Source organism: Sciurus carolinensis, chromosome 10 (genome assembly GCF_902686445.1).
Source record: "Sciurus carolinensis chromosome 10, mSciCar1.2, whole genome shotgun sequence".
Lineage (NCBI taxonomy): Eukaryota > Metazoa > Chordata > Mammalia > Rodentia > Sciuridae > Sciurus > Sciurus carolinensis.
In genome coordinates this window covers 70,355,949-70,371,045 of record NC_062222.1, presented here as the reverse complement: position 1 = coordinate 70,371,045, position 15,097 = coordinate 70,355,949, and the positions used below count along the sequence as shown (strand labels likewise).

The 15,097-nt window shown below is 36.8% G+C and overlaps 1 protein-coding gene across 5 annotated transcripts in view; it reads left to right on the top strand.

Moving 5' to 3' along the window:
- Arhgap24 (Rho GTPase activating protein 24) overlaps nucleotides 1–15,097 on the top strand; it is an 807,091-nt gene that overhangs the window by 748,636 nt on the left and 43,358 nt on the right. For all 5 annotated transcript variants that reach the window (XM_047566946.1, XM_047566945.1, XM_047566948.1 and 2 more), the window contains one exon: nucleotides 1,896–2,103. In XM_047566946.1, the coding sequence (XP_047422902.1) occupies nucleotides 1,896–2,103 (208 nt within the window). The remainder of the gene's footprint in view (nucleotides 1–1,895; nucleotides 2,104–15,097) is intronic.

The window sequence follows — 15,097 nt, the reverse complement described above, 5'->3', positions numbered from 1 at the left end:
GATAACTACACCTTGATTTCTTTTCAAGTTATTGTAATTTTCCCATTCTTAGTTCATTAAGAACAAAAAACAGGGCTGAGCGCCATGGCACATGCCTATAACCCCAGCTGCTCTAGAGATGAGGAAGGAGGACCACAGGTTCAAAGTCAGCCTCAGCAACTTAGTGAGACCCTATCTCAAAATAAAAAATAAAAAGAGTTGGGGATGTGACTCCATGGTTAAGAACCCCTGGGTTCAATTTCCATACCAAAAAGAAAGAAAAAAGAAAAAAAACAGGAGCAATTCTGACTTCCTTTCACCAAGTAAAATAAGCTTCCTGAGGGCACCATGAGATTTCTTGGCAGCACTATTGCTACCATAAGGTCACCTCACTGCACAAGAAGTGGGAGAAGTTATTTATCTATCTTCTAGAGTAGAGATGCCAAGAGAAAATAGGCATGTGATTGACTGTTGAGTTACTGAATAATGTTTGATACACCATTATCAAGGAACTGCTTGTTCTAAAGTCTACACATTAAACTAAATAAACCTTTTACCTTGTCTAATCTTTGCTGCCCTTAGAAAATGCCCTTTTCTAATTGTTTTGTATGTGCTTGAGTAATGATATTAGGTCACTCAACCTTACTTCCTAAAAAAAATTTATGAATTCCCTTAGTACTAGATTTGATACCAGAGGTAGAATCATTTTGTTTGTTGTTATTGTGTTTATCTAGGCTAAGAATATTTCTTTTGGTTGCAAGTCTTTATTGCTTAGACTGTGATGGTTTTGCATTACTGAATCCATAAATAATTTTTTTATATGTGGGAAGGCAAAGTATCTCTAGTTATTATCAAATCCTTAACCTAAAGACTGTTAAGATTCCCCAAACATTTTGGAGACTTCCAAATTTCAACACAGCATTTATATTTCTCCCCTTTTCATGAAACTCATTAGACCAATAAAACCATTTAATGATATTCATTTCACCTGGAAAAATTGAAGTAACACGTTTGCCCCTTCTCACCTTTTCTCACAAGTTGAAAACTTTTGCAAAGTTACTACCTAATATTAATGTATTTTAGAAGCATTGTCTCTATCAGTGGATGCCAAGGGTGGAATACTCCGGTTCAGTCCCAGAGACATTCAGAAAGGAATGCATGGCTTGTAGATATTTTAAAGTCAGCAGTGAAACTAAAAGTCTGCCTGCTCTTTATTACCACAGTGTGCTGGCAATTCCAGACAATGTGAGTGATGAAATACCCTCTGCCAGGGCAAGCCGCCATGACTCCACCTCACCACTTTTAGTATTCACTGCTTCATAATTTTAATTCTCATCTTTCAAATACATTAATAGTTTAAGGTCATCAGGAGCAAATGCTGTCTGAAATATTTCATATGGCAGAACATTCAGTTTTTATTTTCCTAGTGTTATTACTTTAATGACAATCATGGCATCACAACTTGATTAAAAACAAAAAGAGAAAAGAGAAATGAACAGCATTTGGACTACAAATTCAAATTGGACATAAAGACAAAACTGTAACCAAAGTAAAATTTGATTATTTTCAGAAAATTTCTACATTTGGCTTTTAATTCCTTGCTCAAAGAAAAAGAAAACCCAAAATTTAAATTACATGTATTTTTTTTTTTAATTCAAAGTGAATATCTTGAGCTCAGTATTTCTGTTTCGGTTTTGAGCTACACATGGAGCACAGGAGAAAGGAGCAGCACTAGGAAAAGCCTTTCCATCCAAAAGATTAAATACCATGAATTTGATGGTATAATAATGTGAAATAACAAATGTCCAGTGCTCACAGGCATTCCAGTCTTTGTTTTTCCATTATATTGGGTTTAAAAAAAAAAAGAGAGAGAGAAAACAAATTGCTCAAAATCACTGTGATTCTTATTTTTTCAGGTATTTTTGGACAGAAACTAGAAGACACTGTCCGTTATGAGAAGAGATATGGGAACCGTCTGGCTCCAATGCTGGTGGAACAGTGCGTGGACTTTATCCGACAAAGAGGGCTGAAAGAAGAGGGTCTCTTTCGCCTGCCAGGCCAGGCTAATCTTGTCAAGGAGCTCCAGGACGCCTTCGACTGTGGGGAGAAGCCATCGTTTGACAGGTACATCAAGGTTGTACTAACCATCCTTCACTGAGAAATTGGACTGACCGGAAAGGATGCCTTAAGCTGTAGCATAACTTTAATTGGTGTGTAAGAGTTTAAAAGTGAATTCTTTGGTCACACAGTTTGGACAGCTTTTATGAAGTTACAAAGTCAAAAATGTGCCACTTTAGGTGTCTTTCTCTTCCACATGTTTCTTTCACTTTTGAAACATTATTATCTGTTCTTTTCCGTTTGTCGTAAACTAAAGCTAACGTAAACTTTTCCACTTGAAAAAGTGAACTTCTAAAACATCTTGTTCCATGTTTGCATTTAATTCTTTCAGTTGAGGGATGTTAAAAGAACTGATAAGTAGAGATTGGGATGTTGGCAGTGTAACTAAAAATAACTATTTTTAAAAAAGGTACAAACAGATATTTTAACATAAATACCTTAATGTAGGATAGATTCAGAAGGAAACAAGGAGAAGTACAGCATGGTGAAACTCCAAAAATAATGGAAGTTCCAAAAATGAAAATGTAAAGCATCCATAACTCCAATAGTTAACAAAGTTAACAATCACTTTAAATATTTTGTGAAATACCTCCTTCTCTTCCCTTTTAAAAATTTATTAGAAAAAAGATCTTTTAACTAACATTATTAAACATTGTATAGGAAAATTTTTCCATATTAAAAGTTTTAAATGCCCTTTAATTCCAATATATATATATATATATATATATATATTTTTTTTTTTTTTTTTTTTTTTGCTTATTTTTTATTTTCTCTCTTCTCTTACTAGAATGTAAACTCCCAGGGGTGGAGGGCAGGCTTTTTGTCTATTTTTTTTTAACTAATGTAGTTTAGTAGCCTGAAAGTATGCTCAACACATATTATGCCCTTTATAAATATCTGCTGAATATTTGCCAAATTTTTAAAAAGTAAAGAATCATCCATATGAGAGTTGCACCACAAGGAAGGCTTAAGGAAGTCTGAAGACCAGAAAACAAGGCACTGTGTGGGACATCTTGGAGGAGAAGGGTCCACACGTAGAGATATGCTGAGAGTTGAGGCCTTTGACCTGGAGATCAGCAGGCCATATTGCTCTCTGATGTCCACTGAAGTAGTTCATCCAAGGAAGACTTATTGAACATAGTGCCCAGCCCTCAGAGAATGAAAAAGAAATATAAGACTAGTAAGCTGAGTCTAAGTGTCTAGCAACCAATGACTAACCCTCATCTTCTCCAGATTCCCCCATTTTTTTTGGGGGGGGGGTGATAGATTCTTTTTTTATTATTATTATTGTATACAAATGGGATACATGTTGTTTCTCTATTTGTACATGGAGTCAAGGCATACCATTTGTGTAATCATAAATTTACATAGGGCAATGATGTTTGATTTATTATTTTTTTTCCCTTCTCCCCCACCCCTCCCACCCCTCTTTTCCCTCTATACAGTCCTTCTTTCCTTCATTCTTATCACCCTCCTTATCCCTAAACCTAAACCTAACCCTAACCCTAACGCTAACCCCTCCCACCCCCCATTATATGTCCTCATCTGCTTATCACCGAGATCATTGGTCCTTTAGTTTTTTGAGATTGGTTTATCTCACTTAGCATGATATTCTCCAATTTCATCCATTTGCCTGCAAATGCCATAATTTTATCATTCTTCATTGCGGAGTAATATTCCATTATATATATATATGCCACAGTTTCTTTATCCATTCATCAACTGAAGGGCATCTAGGTTGGTTCCACAATCTGGCTATGGTGAATTGAGCAGCAATGAACATTGATGTGGCTGTATCTCTGTAGTATGCTGATTTTAAGTCCTTTGGGTATAGGTCAAGGAGTGGGATAGCTGGGTCAAATGGTGGTTCCATTCCAAGCTTTCTGAGGAATCTCCATACTCCTTTCCAGAGTGGCTGCACTAATTTGCAACCCCACCAGCAATGTATGAGTGTACCTTTTTCCCCGCATCCTTGCCAACACCTATTGTTGCTTGTGTTCTTGATAATCGCCATTCTAATTGGGGTGAGATGAAATGTTAGGGTAGTTTTGATTTGCATTTCTCTTATTACTAGAGATGTTGAACATTTTTTCATATATCTATTGATTTCTTGTACATCTTCTTCTGTGAAGTGTCTGTTCATTTTCTTAGCCCATTTGTTGATTGGATTATTTGTATTCTTGGTGTAGAGTTTTTTGAGTTCTTTATAGATTCTGGAAATTAGTGCTCTATCTGAAGTATGAATGGCAAAGATATTCTCCCACTCTGTAGGCTCTCTCTTCACATTACTGATAGTTTCCTTTGCTGAGAGAAAGCTTTTTAGTTTGAATCTATCCCAGTTGTTGATTCTTGCTTTTATTTCTTGTGCTATGGGAGTCCTGTTAAGGAAGTCTGATCCTAAGCCAACAAATTGAAGCTCTGGACCTACTTTTTCTTCTATAAGATGCAGGGTCTCTGGTCTGATTCCGAGGCCCTTGATCGATTTCGAGTTGAGTTTTGTGTAGGGTGAGAGATAGGGGTTTAATTTCATTCTGTTGCATATGGTTTTCCAGTTTTCCCAGCACCATTTGTTGAAGAGACTATCTTTTCTCCATTGCATATTTTTGGACCCTTTGTCTAGTATGAGAAAATTGTATTTATTTGGGTTTGTGTCCATGTCCTCTATTCTGTACCATTGATCTACCTGTCTATTTTGGTACCAATACCATGCCATTTTTGTTACTATTGCTTTGTAGTAGAGTTGAAGATCTGGTATTGCGATACCCCCTGCTTTGCTCTTTCTACTGAGGATTGCTTTAGATATTCTGGGTTTTTTATTCTTCCAGATGAATTTCATGATTGCTTGCTCTATTTCTGTAAGGTACATCATGGGGATTTTAATTGGAATTGCATTGAATCTGTTTAGCACTTTAGGTAGTATGGCCATTTTGACAATATTAATTCTGCCTATCCAAGAACGTGGGAGATCTTTCCATCTTCTAAGGTTTTCTTTAATTTCTTTCTTTAGTGTTCTGTAGTTCTCATTGTAGAGGTCTTTCACCTCTTTTGTGAGATTGATTCCCAAGTATTTTATTTTTTTCGATGCTATTGTGAATGGGGTAGTTTTCCTAATTTCTCTTTCTGAAGATTCATCAATTATGTATAAAAATGCATTGGATTTATGAGCATTGATCTTGTAACCTGCTACTTTACTGAGTTCACTTATGAATTCTAAAAGCTTTCTGGTGGAATTTCCAGGTTCCTCTAAATATATAATCATGTCATCAGTGAACAGGGATAGTTTGAGTTCTTCTTTTCCAATTCGTATCCCTTTAATTTCTTTGGTTTGTCTAATTGCTCTGGCTAGAGTCTCAAGGACAATGTTGAATAGAAGTGGTGAAAGAGGGCATCCCTGCCTTGTTCCAGTTTTTAGGGGGAACACTTTCAGTTTTTCACCATTTAGAATGATATTGGTCATGGGCTTAGCGTAGATGGCCTTTATAATGTTAAGGAATGTTCCCACTACCCCAATTTTTTCTAGTGTTTTGAGCATGAAGGGATGCTGTATTTTATCGAATGCTTTTTCTGCATCTATTGAAATAATCATGTGATTCTTAACTTTAAGTGTTGATATGGTGAATGACATTTATTGATTTCCGAATGTTGAACCAACCTTGCATCCCTGGGATAAAACCCACTTGATCGTGGTGCACTATCTTTTTAATATATTTTTGTATGCAATTTGCTAAAATTTTGTTGAGAATTTTTGCGTCGATGTTCATTAAGGATATTGGTCTGAAATTTTCTTTCCTCGATGTGTCTCTCTCTGGTTTAGGTATCAGGGTGATATTGGCTTCATAGTACGAGTTTGGGAGGGTTCCCTCCTCTACTATTTCTTGGAATATTTTGAGGAGTATTGGAATGAGCTCTTCTTTAAAGGTTTTGTAGAACTCAGCAGAGAACCCATCTGGTCCTGGACTTTTCTTTGTTGGTAGGCTTTTGATGACCTCTTCTATTTCATTGATTGAAACTGATTTATTTAAGTTGTGTCTGTCCTCCTCGTTCAGTTTAGGTAATTCATATGTCTCTAGAAATTTGTTGATGTCTTCGAGGTTTTCTGTTTTGTTGGAGTATAGATTTTCAAAATAGCTTCTAATTATGTTTTGTATTTCACTCGTGTCTGTTGTGATATTTCCTTGTTCATTCTGAATTTTAGTAATTTGAGTTTTCTCCCTCTTTCTCTTTGTTAGTGTGGCTAAGGGTTTATCAATTTTATTTATTTTTTCAAAGAACCAACTATTTATTTTGTTAATTTTTCCGATTGTTTCTTTTGTTTCAATTTTGTTGATTTCAGCTCTGATTTTAACTATTTCCTGTCTTCTGCTACTTTTGGTATTGGTCTGCTCTTCTTTTTCTAGCGCTTTGAGCTGTAGTGTTAAGTCGTTTATTTGTTGATTTCTACTTCTTTTTTTGAATGCGCCCCATGAAATAAATCTTCCTCTAAGTACTGCTTTCATAGTGTCCCAGAGATTTTGATATGATGTGTCTTTGTTCTCGTTTACTTCTAAGAATTTTTTTATTTCCCTCCTGATGTCTTCTGTTATCCATTCATCATATAATAGTGTATTATTTAATCTCCATGTATTGGAGAAGTTTCTGTTTTTTATTCTGTCATTTATTTCTAATTTCAATCCATTATGATGTGATAGAGTACAAGGTAGTATCTCTATCTTCTTGTATTTGCTCACAGTAGTTTTGTGGCATAAAATATGGTCTATTTTAGAGAAGGATCCATGTGCTGCTGAGAAGAAAGTGTATTGGTTCTTTGTTGAATGGTATATTCTATATATGTCGGTTAAGTCTAAATTGTTGATTGTGTTATTGAGATCTATGGTTTCTTTATTCAATTTTTGTTTGGAAGATCTATCCAGTGGTGAGAGAGGTGTGTTAAAATCGCCTAGTATTATTGTGTTGTGGTCTATTTGATTTCTGGAATTGAGAAGGATTTGTTTGACGTACATGGATGAGCCAATGTTCGGGGCATAGATATTTATGATTGTTATGTCTTGCTGATTTATGCTTCCCTTAAGCAGCATGTAATGTCCTTCTTTATCCCTTCTGACTAGTTTTGACTTGACGTCCACATTATCTGAAATGAGGATGGATACTCCAGCTTTTTTCTGTGTCTGTGTGCATGGTATGTTTTTCCCCATCCTTTCACCTTTAGTCTATGGGTATGTCTTTCTATGAGATGAGTCTCTTGCAGGCAGCATATTGTTGGATTTTTCTTTTTAATCCAATCTGCCAGTCTATGTCTTTTGATTGATGAGTTCAGGCCATTAACATTCAGGGTTATTATTGTGATATGATTTGTATTCCCAGTCATTTGACTCATTTTTGTTTTTTGACATGGTTTCGTTTCTCCTTTATTTGGCTATTCCTTTAGGCTAGTTCCTCCCGTTGCTGATTTGCATCGTTGTTTTTCATCTCTTCCTCATGGAATATTTTGCTGAGAATGTTCTGTAATGCTGGCTTTCTTTTTGTAAATTCCTTTAGGTTTTGTTTATCATGGAAGGATCTTATTTCATTGTCAAATCTGAAAGTAAGTTTTGCTGGGTATAAGATTCTTGGTTGGCATCTGTTTTCTTTCAGGGCTTGGTAAATGTTGTTCCCGGCACTTCTAGCTTTTAGAGTCTGGATTGAAAAATCTTCTGATATTCTTATTGGTTTCCCTCTGAATGTAATTTGATTCTTTTCTCTCGTGGCCTTTAAAATTCTGTCTTTATTTTGTATGTTAGGTATTTTCATAATAATGTGCCTTGGTGTGGGTCTGTTGTAATTTTGTGTATTTGGAGTCCTATTAGCCTCTTGTACCTGGTTTTCCATTTCATCCTTCAGATTTGGGAAATTTTCTGATATTATTTCATTGAATAGATTGTTCATTCCTTTGGTTTGTTTCTCTAAGCCTTCCTCAATCCCAATAATTCTTAAATTTGGCCTTTTCATGATATCCCATAATTCTTGTAGATTCTGTTCATCATTTCTTACCATCTTCTCTGTTTGGCCAACTTTGTTTTCAAGATTAAATATTTTGTCTTCAACCTGAGGTTCTGTCTTCCAGGTGTTCTATCCTGTTGGTTATGCTTTCTATGGAGTTTTTAACTTGGTTTATTGTTTCCTTCATTTCAAGGATTTCAGTTTTTTTTTTTTTTCAGTATCTCTAACTCTTTATTTAAATGATCTCTTGCTTCCCTTATTTGATCTTTTAACTGCTGATTGGTGCAATCATTTAATGCCTGCATTTGCTCTTTCATCTCCTCCTTCAATGCCTGCATTTGCTCTTTCATCTCCTCATTTGCTTCCCTGATTGTTTTAATTATATACATTCTGAACTCCCTTTCTGACATTTCTTCTGCTGTGCTGTCATTGGGTTTTATTGATATAGTATCTAGGTTTGTTTGGGACATTTTCTTCCCTTGTTTTCTCATATTGGTCAGATGTCAGTGGGACCCTGAGATATTGCAGATTTCCTCTATTGGCTTATAGTGTCCCTGTAGATTTCCAGTGTATCACCTCCCAGCCTTCAATAGCCTGAAGTCTTGGAAGAACTTGATAATGCAGTGCTTCCAAAGAAAGCTGCCCCTATCCCCCTACTGGTTCCAGGACTTGGAGCTGGCTCTGTGCAGAAAGGCTCTCACTGGGGGTCCTGCACCGTGCAGCTGGCCACGTGGGAGGAGCCCACCGCCGGAGTGTGCAAGGCTACTTGGGGAAGACTCTAACTGCCCTGCCCTGCTCTGATAAGCTGCCCCTATCTGTGCCTGCTGCCCAGGCCGAGCTTCACCCAGTGGGGGAGACTCACCCCGTGACTCTATTTTAGTCCAAGTCTCTCAATGCCTCCCCTTCTTGAGTCCTGGGTTCTGGAGCGACTGGAGATGCAGTCACCCTCTAGTCTGCCATCTTGGATCACCCCGTGGAAAGAACCTGCAGCCGGAGGGGGCAGGGCCACCTGGAGAAGTCTCTGGCTGCCCTGCCCTGACCCCAGAGGCTGCTTGCGGATTGAAGCTCTCCATTGGCTCGGGGACTTGTGACTGGCTCTGTGTAGAAGGGCTCTCACTGGGCGATCTGCTCCGAGAAGCTAGCCTTGAAAGGCGACTCCCGCCACAGGGGGCCGGGCTTCTTGGGGAAGTCCCTGGCTGCCCTGTCCTGGTCCCTGAAGCCGCTTGCGGGCCGGAGCTCACTGCGCTGGCTCCCGGACTTGGAGCTGGTTCTGATCAGAAGGGCTCTCACTGGGGTGCCTGCTCCAAGAAGCTGGAGAAGCTGGCCGTGTGGGAGGGGCCCACCGCCGGAGTGTGCAGGGCTGCCTGTGGAAGACTCTAGCTGCCCTGCTCTGCTCCGATAAGCCACCTCTATCCGGGCCTGCCACCCAGTCCGGGCTTCACCCGGTGGGCAAGACTCACCCGTGGCTCTATTTTATTCTGAGTCTCTCAATGCCTCCCCTTCTTGACTCCTGGGTTCTGGAGCGACTGGAGATGCAGTCACCCTCTAGTCCGCCATCTTGTATCGCCCCATGGAAAGAGCCTGCGGCCGGAGGGGGCAGGGTCGCCTGGACCCAATATATTTTTACTTAACATTTTATCAGTAGCCACTTCTATAAGCATCTTTTCTAACATCTAATATTTTACTCTATGGGTGTATTATTTATAACCATTTCAATATTAATAGACACTTATTTTTGTCTTTTTCATTATTGTAAATATTGTTTTAGGAGATATATATTTACATAAGTATTTTCAATTTTTAGAGTGTTTACTTAGGAGAGATTCTCAGTTTATACTTGAAAACTGGAAATTTCCTACTGTCATAATTCATTCAGACTGCTATAATAATATGTCATAAACTGGGTGACTTATAAATACTATAAATTTATTTCTCACAGTTCTGGAGGCTAAAATGTCCAAGATATACCAGCAAATGATGTGTCTGTTGAGGTTTCCTGTCTGGCCCACAGATGATACCTTTTCTCTGAATCTTTAGATGGTGGAAGGGATAAGGCAGCTTTGTGTGGTCTCTTGGATAATAGCACTAGTCCCATTGGTGAAGACTCCACCATGTAGAATGAATCACCTACAAAATGCCCAACTCCTAATATGATCAGGGTGATGATTACATTCCAACATATGCATTTACAGAGAAGAAATATTCAGACCACAGCACCACACTTAATATTACTTATCTTCAGAAGTGTAGAATTAGAACATGAATAGACACAGCTGGAAAGGATAAATAGGCAAGAAGACGTTTGAAAACATGAGATGAATGAAGCATCACTGAGAGTGTAGAGTCTTCCTAATAAGACAAGAAATGTTCATTAAACATTTAATACCCTTTTACTAGTCCCATCAACAAACTTCTGAATAATGACAATATTTGGTGCTGACAAGGTACACACCTGAGGTAGACACCCTGAAGGTGAGAATCCAAATTTGTATTATCTTTCTAATATAATTTGATAATTTAGGACCTTTTAAGCAGGAGATTCTATTCCTAGAAAAAATAAGATATGTGAAGAAGATAAGTGCAAAATTGTTCATGACAATTTCGATAGTAGCAAAAATTGACCACCCACTCTCTGAAAGTGAGTATGATTAAACCATTAGTGGTGCATTCATATAATAAAATATTATACACTTAAAGTTTTAGAAAAATGCCAATTAAATGATGGGTTAGGTGTTCATTACTATGAAAAAATTCTGGAGAAAACCAACTTAAAAAGAGGAAAAGTTTATTTTGGTTCACAGTTTTGCAGGTTTCAGTCCATCTTAGTTGGTCTATTGTTTTATGACTTGTGATGAAGCAACACATGATGGTGGGGAATGTGTGGTAAAGCAAAGTTGCATACTTCCTGAAGGGCCTCAAAAGAGAAGAAGGAGGAGGGGACTGTAATCCCACTATCTCCATCAGAGATATGCCCCTATGCCTGGAAGACCTCCCAATAGGCCCCACCTTTTGAAGCTTCCAAACTTCCCAGCTGTGCTAAGCTGGGAGGTAAGGCTTCAACACATGTACCTTTGAGAAAGATTTGAAATCCAAATTATAGCCCACAGTGATAAATTGAAAAATAAGACAAGATCAATTCATTGGTTAAAATATCTTACCTCTTTAGGAAGACATGAAAGACTGGTTATAAAAATTCATAAATTTCCTCTGAGAGAAAAAAATTAAATGTGAAGATTTAAAAAAATGAATTCAAAACTAACATCAGAGAGCAAATTTTGAGACTGCAGATCTTGTTCATGCAGAGGATCCATGTGTCTTACTCTATACTTTGAAAAAGAAAACCATATCAGTAGTACTTATGTGAGACCTGTCCACCCACACACAAAAAAATGAAGTATCTAGAGTAAATAAAAATTTAGTATGAAAATTAGAAAGAAATCTGTCACTAGCATTCTCAGAATAGAATAGAATAGCGAATCGAATAATAGAATAGAATAGAACAGAACAGAATAGGATAAGTAGCATCCTCTAAATGAACTTTATGAAGTAATCAGTTTCAGTGTACTTTTAAAATGTTTATATGTGGTCTACATTCATGCAGGTAAACTTATAGGAAAGCACATTTACTGAAAACTTATTTTGTCATAGAATTTTATTATTTGTTTCTTAAAACAAATTTTTTCTAATATGTGAGAATGGAGAGATATTTTAGGTGTTTTAGGAATTCTATAAGAACAGATGTACCCTATAAAAAATTACCTCCAAAATCAATTTCTTGGTAACTAATGACTGACAATGAAATATTGTGATCTTTATATAAAATTTGATCTTGATTATATAGGTATGTATTTTTGTGTAAAATGCCTGATGTACTAACAGACTGAAGAACTGTAACAGGTTTGTATCACCAAGAGAATCTGTGAGGTGCTTGAGTCTTTCCAAGTTTTAATGAGGAGGTTTACAGTCAATGCATCATTAGGTGCTTACTGTAAGTCAGGTGTCGCTGATAGCACCACTTTTTTCTGTGGACGTACCTTATTTTGAGAATATTTTACAATCTGGAGATACTATCCTAGGGCCACTATAGTTTTAATAAATTCTTCAAAATTCAGTTCATTCTTCAGCTCATCTCTCTTGCACTACTCTGTCATATACAAGTAAAAGAAGCCAATTAGTGCATTTGGCATTTGGCCTGAAAACCCCCTCCGCCAAAGTCACAAGTTCATCAGGAATGTATTCTGTGTTCCAAGTTACAGTAGGCATTAATCTCACAGATTTTTTAGTACTTTTGAAAAAGCATGTATGCTTCTCTAGCTTCTAGTATCAATTTCTTCATTGCTCTTTCAATTCTTATTAAGTCTCTTTACCAACTGTCTCTACTCTGTGTGGTTCCAAAGCCAATGCCTGTATTTTTAGATTTTTATTGCAACAACATTCAGTTTCTGGTAGGAATGACTGCTTCAGGTTATTTCTTGCTGCATACAAATCACTTGAAGCTCTTTGGTTTAACACACCACCGACCCTTTTGGATTCTGCTTTGGGGCAAGGCAAGGCAGAGATACCCCATCTCTTTTCCATGTGATATTGTTTGCAGAGGTTTTGTGCAGCTGCAGTGTCCTAGAGAGCTTTGCCATGAGTCTGGTGCTATGGTGGACTGGCCAGAATGGTTGCTGGCTGGTAAGTCTCTACTTCCTCTTTGCAGTCTTTTATATTTGGGTTCTTCACCTGTTATCCAAGTGTTTTTGTGACAGCTCAGAACCTAAAGACACAATAATTAAAGTACAAGATCTATTAGGGACTAGGCCTAGAACTGGCAAAGTGTCTCATCTACTGAGTACTCTTGATCAAAGGCAAATCACAAGACCAGCTTAGATTAAAAGGGTAGAAAGTTAACTTTACTTCTCAGTAGAATTAGCATGATGGATATACAGAGATGGTACAAGTCCACAGTCATCTTTGGAGACAGTCTACTTCATTCATTCCTTTATTCAACAAATAACCCCAGAGCATTTGCTGTATCTTAGACCTTGTGCCTTGTGAAAAGGACAGACAAGGTCCATTCTGTTCTGGGGTTTGTATTATTAGTGATGGGCAGATAACCAACAAATAGTGATTACACAAATAATTTTACAGTATGATGAGGGTGACATGCTTATGCATTAGTGAGAGATGCAGTAAAGAGACTCATGTTCCTCCTGAGGCTGTAACATGTTTAAGTTTTGACTTGAGTGATGAGCAGCCAGCCATACCTTAGATATAATATAGTAGAGGCACTTTCTGGGTAGAAGAGTAGCAAGTGCAAAGGCCTAGGGACAGGCACAGCCTCACTCATTCCAAGGTCATAAAGAAAACCATCATGACAAGAGCACACTGAGTCATGACCAGTGCAACAGGTGAGCTGGAAATGTTTGATTTTGTGCAGCCCAGTAACTATGGCAAGAATTTTAGGTTTTCTTCTAAGTGAAATGGAAATCCACTGAAAGATGTTTAGCAAGTAAATGGAAATAATTTTATTGACATGTTTAAAACATGTCACTTTTGCAGCTTCATTATCCTTCTTTTTATAAGTAATTGTCATGCTTTCAATCTCTCAGTGAGGCAGTCAGATAAGCATATTCCTGGATTTTGTTGATTAAAAAAGAAGGGGGATTCCCAGATCCAAAACCAGTGACCTAAAAAGAAAAGAATAACATATTTGTGGCAAAATGTAATTGTAAGCTAAATAGACAGTAGTAAGAAAAATCCATAATTTCCCAAGGGATGGTGAACTTATTTTCAGGACCTTGTTTATATATAGTTTTTTGCCCAATCCCCTTTTTTGGTTAATTGACCAAGTTTGGTATTTCACATGGTAAAGCCATAATCATGTTTCTGTCTTCAGCAAGTGGAGACAAACTGCCAGGGAACATTCATTAGTTCAAGTCAATCTCACCAATATTCACCAGAAAAATGATTATTCATATATATGTATATAAATACATATATACTTATTTATTCACATACATATATGTGCATTTAATGTACATATGTGTATGTATATATGTATGTACACACAGCACATGTGTTACAGATTATACATAATGCTTTGAATTAATAATAGAATGTAAGAAAAACTACAGAAATTTTCCACTGTGAAACATAATTGAAAATGAGATTGAATAGATACTTTCCCCTGTTTATTGCAGCAATGCTTGTTTCCCACAAAGTGACAATATTCATCTTTCATCTTTGTTAAAAGATATTTATTAAAATCTGGAAAGAAGTTCCCACAACTCTTCTCCAAAGCTATCCTTAACCATTGATGTAGTAGCTCTAAAGCCCTGATATTTGATTTATAAAGTGAACTTTTTCTAATAACATTTTAAAATATTTAAAATTCTAACAGTTGATTTTTTAAGATATTATTAAAATTATATTTAGATTTGCACACAATTTAGAATACAGATGAACATAAGAAGGAAGGATTAGTATTTCAAAATTCAACAACCCCGAGAGCTCTTGCTATAGACAGCATATAAACAAGTGCAGCAAATATGTAGACTTAGATATATAAATATATAAAAATACAGATATATGTGTGTATGCAAAGTATAGGAATCATGCAGTTTTTGCATCTTACCTTCTCTACATTTTAGCATGAGCACATTCTCAGATCACTAAGTAGTTTTCACAAAACATGATTTCAAAGACCACATAATAATTCATCATAGTGGTGATTTGGTTCCTTTAATTCTGCTTCTGTTGTTCTCAATGATTTTCACATATTGATTCTCTACTGAAGTGCATCTGTGTTCATAAATCCACCAGTGCTTTTGAAGCTATGAATCCATTTGTGCTTTAGAAGATAATATTTCACATTTTAGTGAGAGAAAATATTTTTTGTCCTTTGCAGGAGAAAAAAAAGGTGGTTTGAAAAAAAGGCATTTGAGGCATACACTATTTGAATTTGGAGGGGTTTCAAGTACATGCACAAGCTTTGATTAAACCATGCATTTTCTGCTCTTTTTTAATTATATCAAATGTT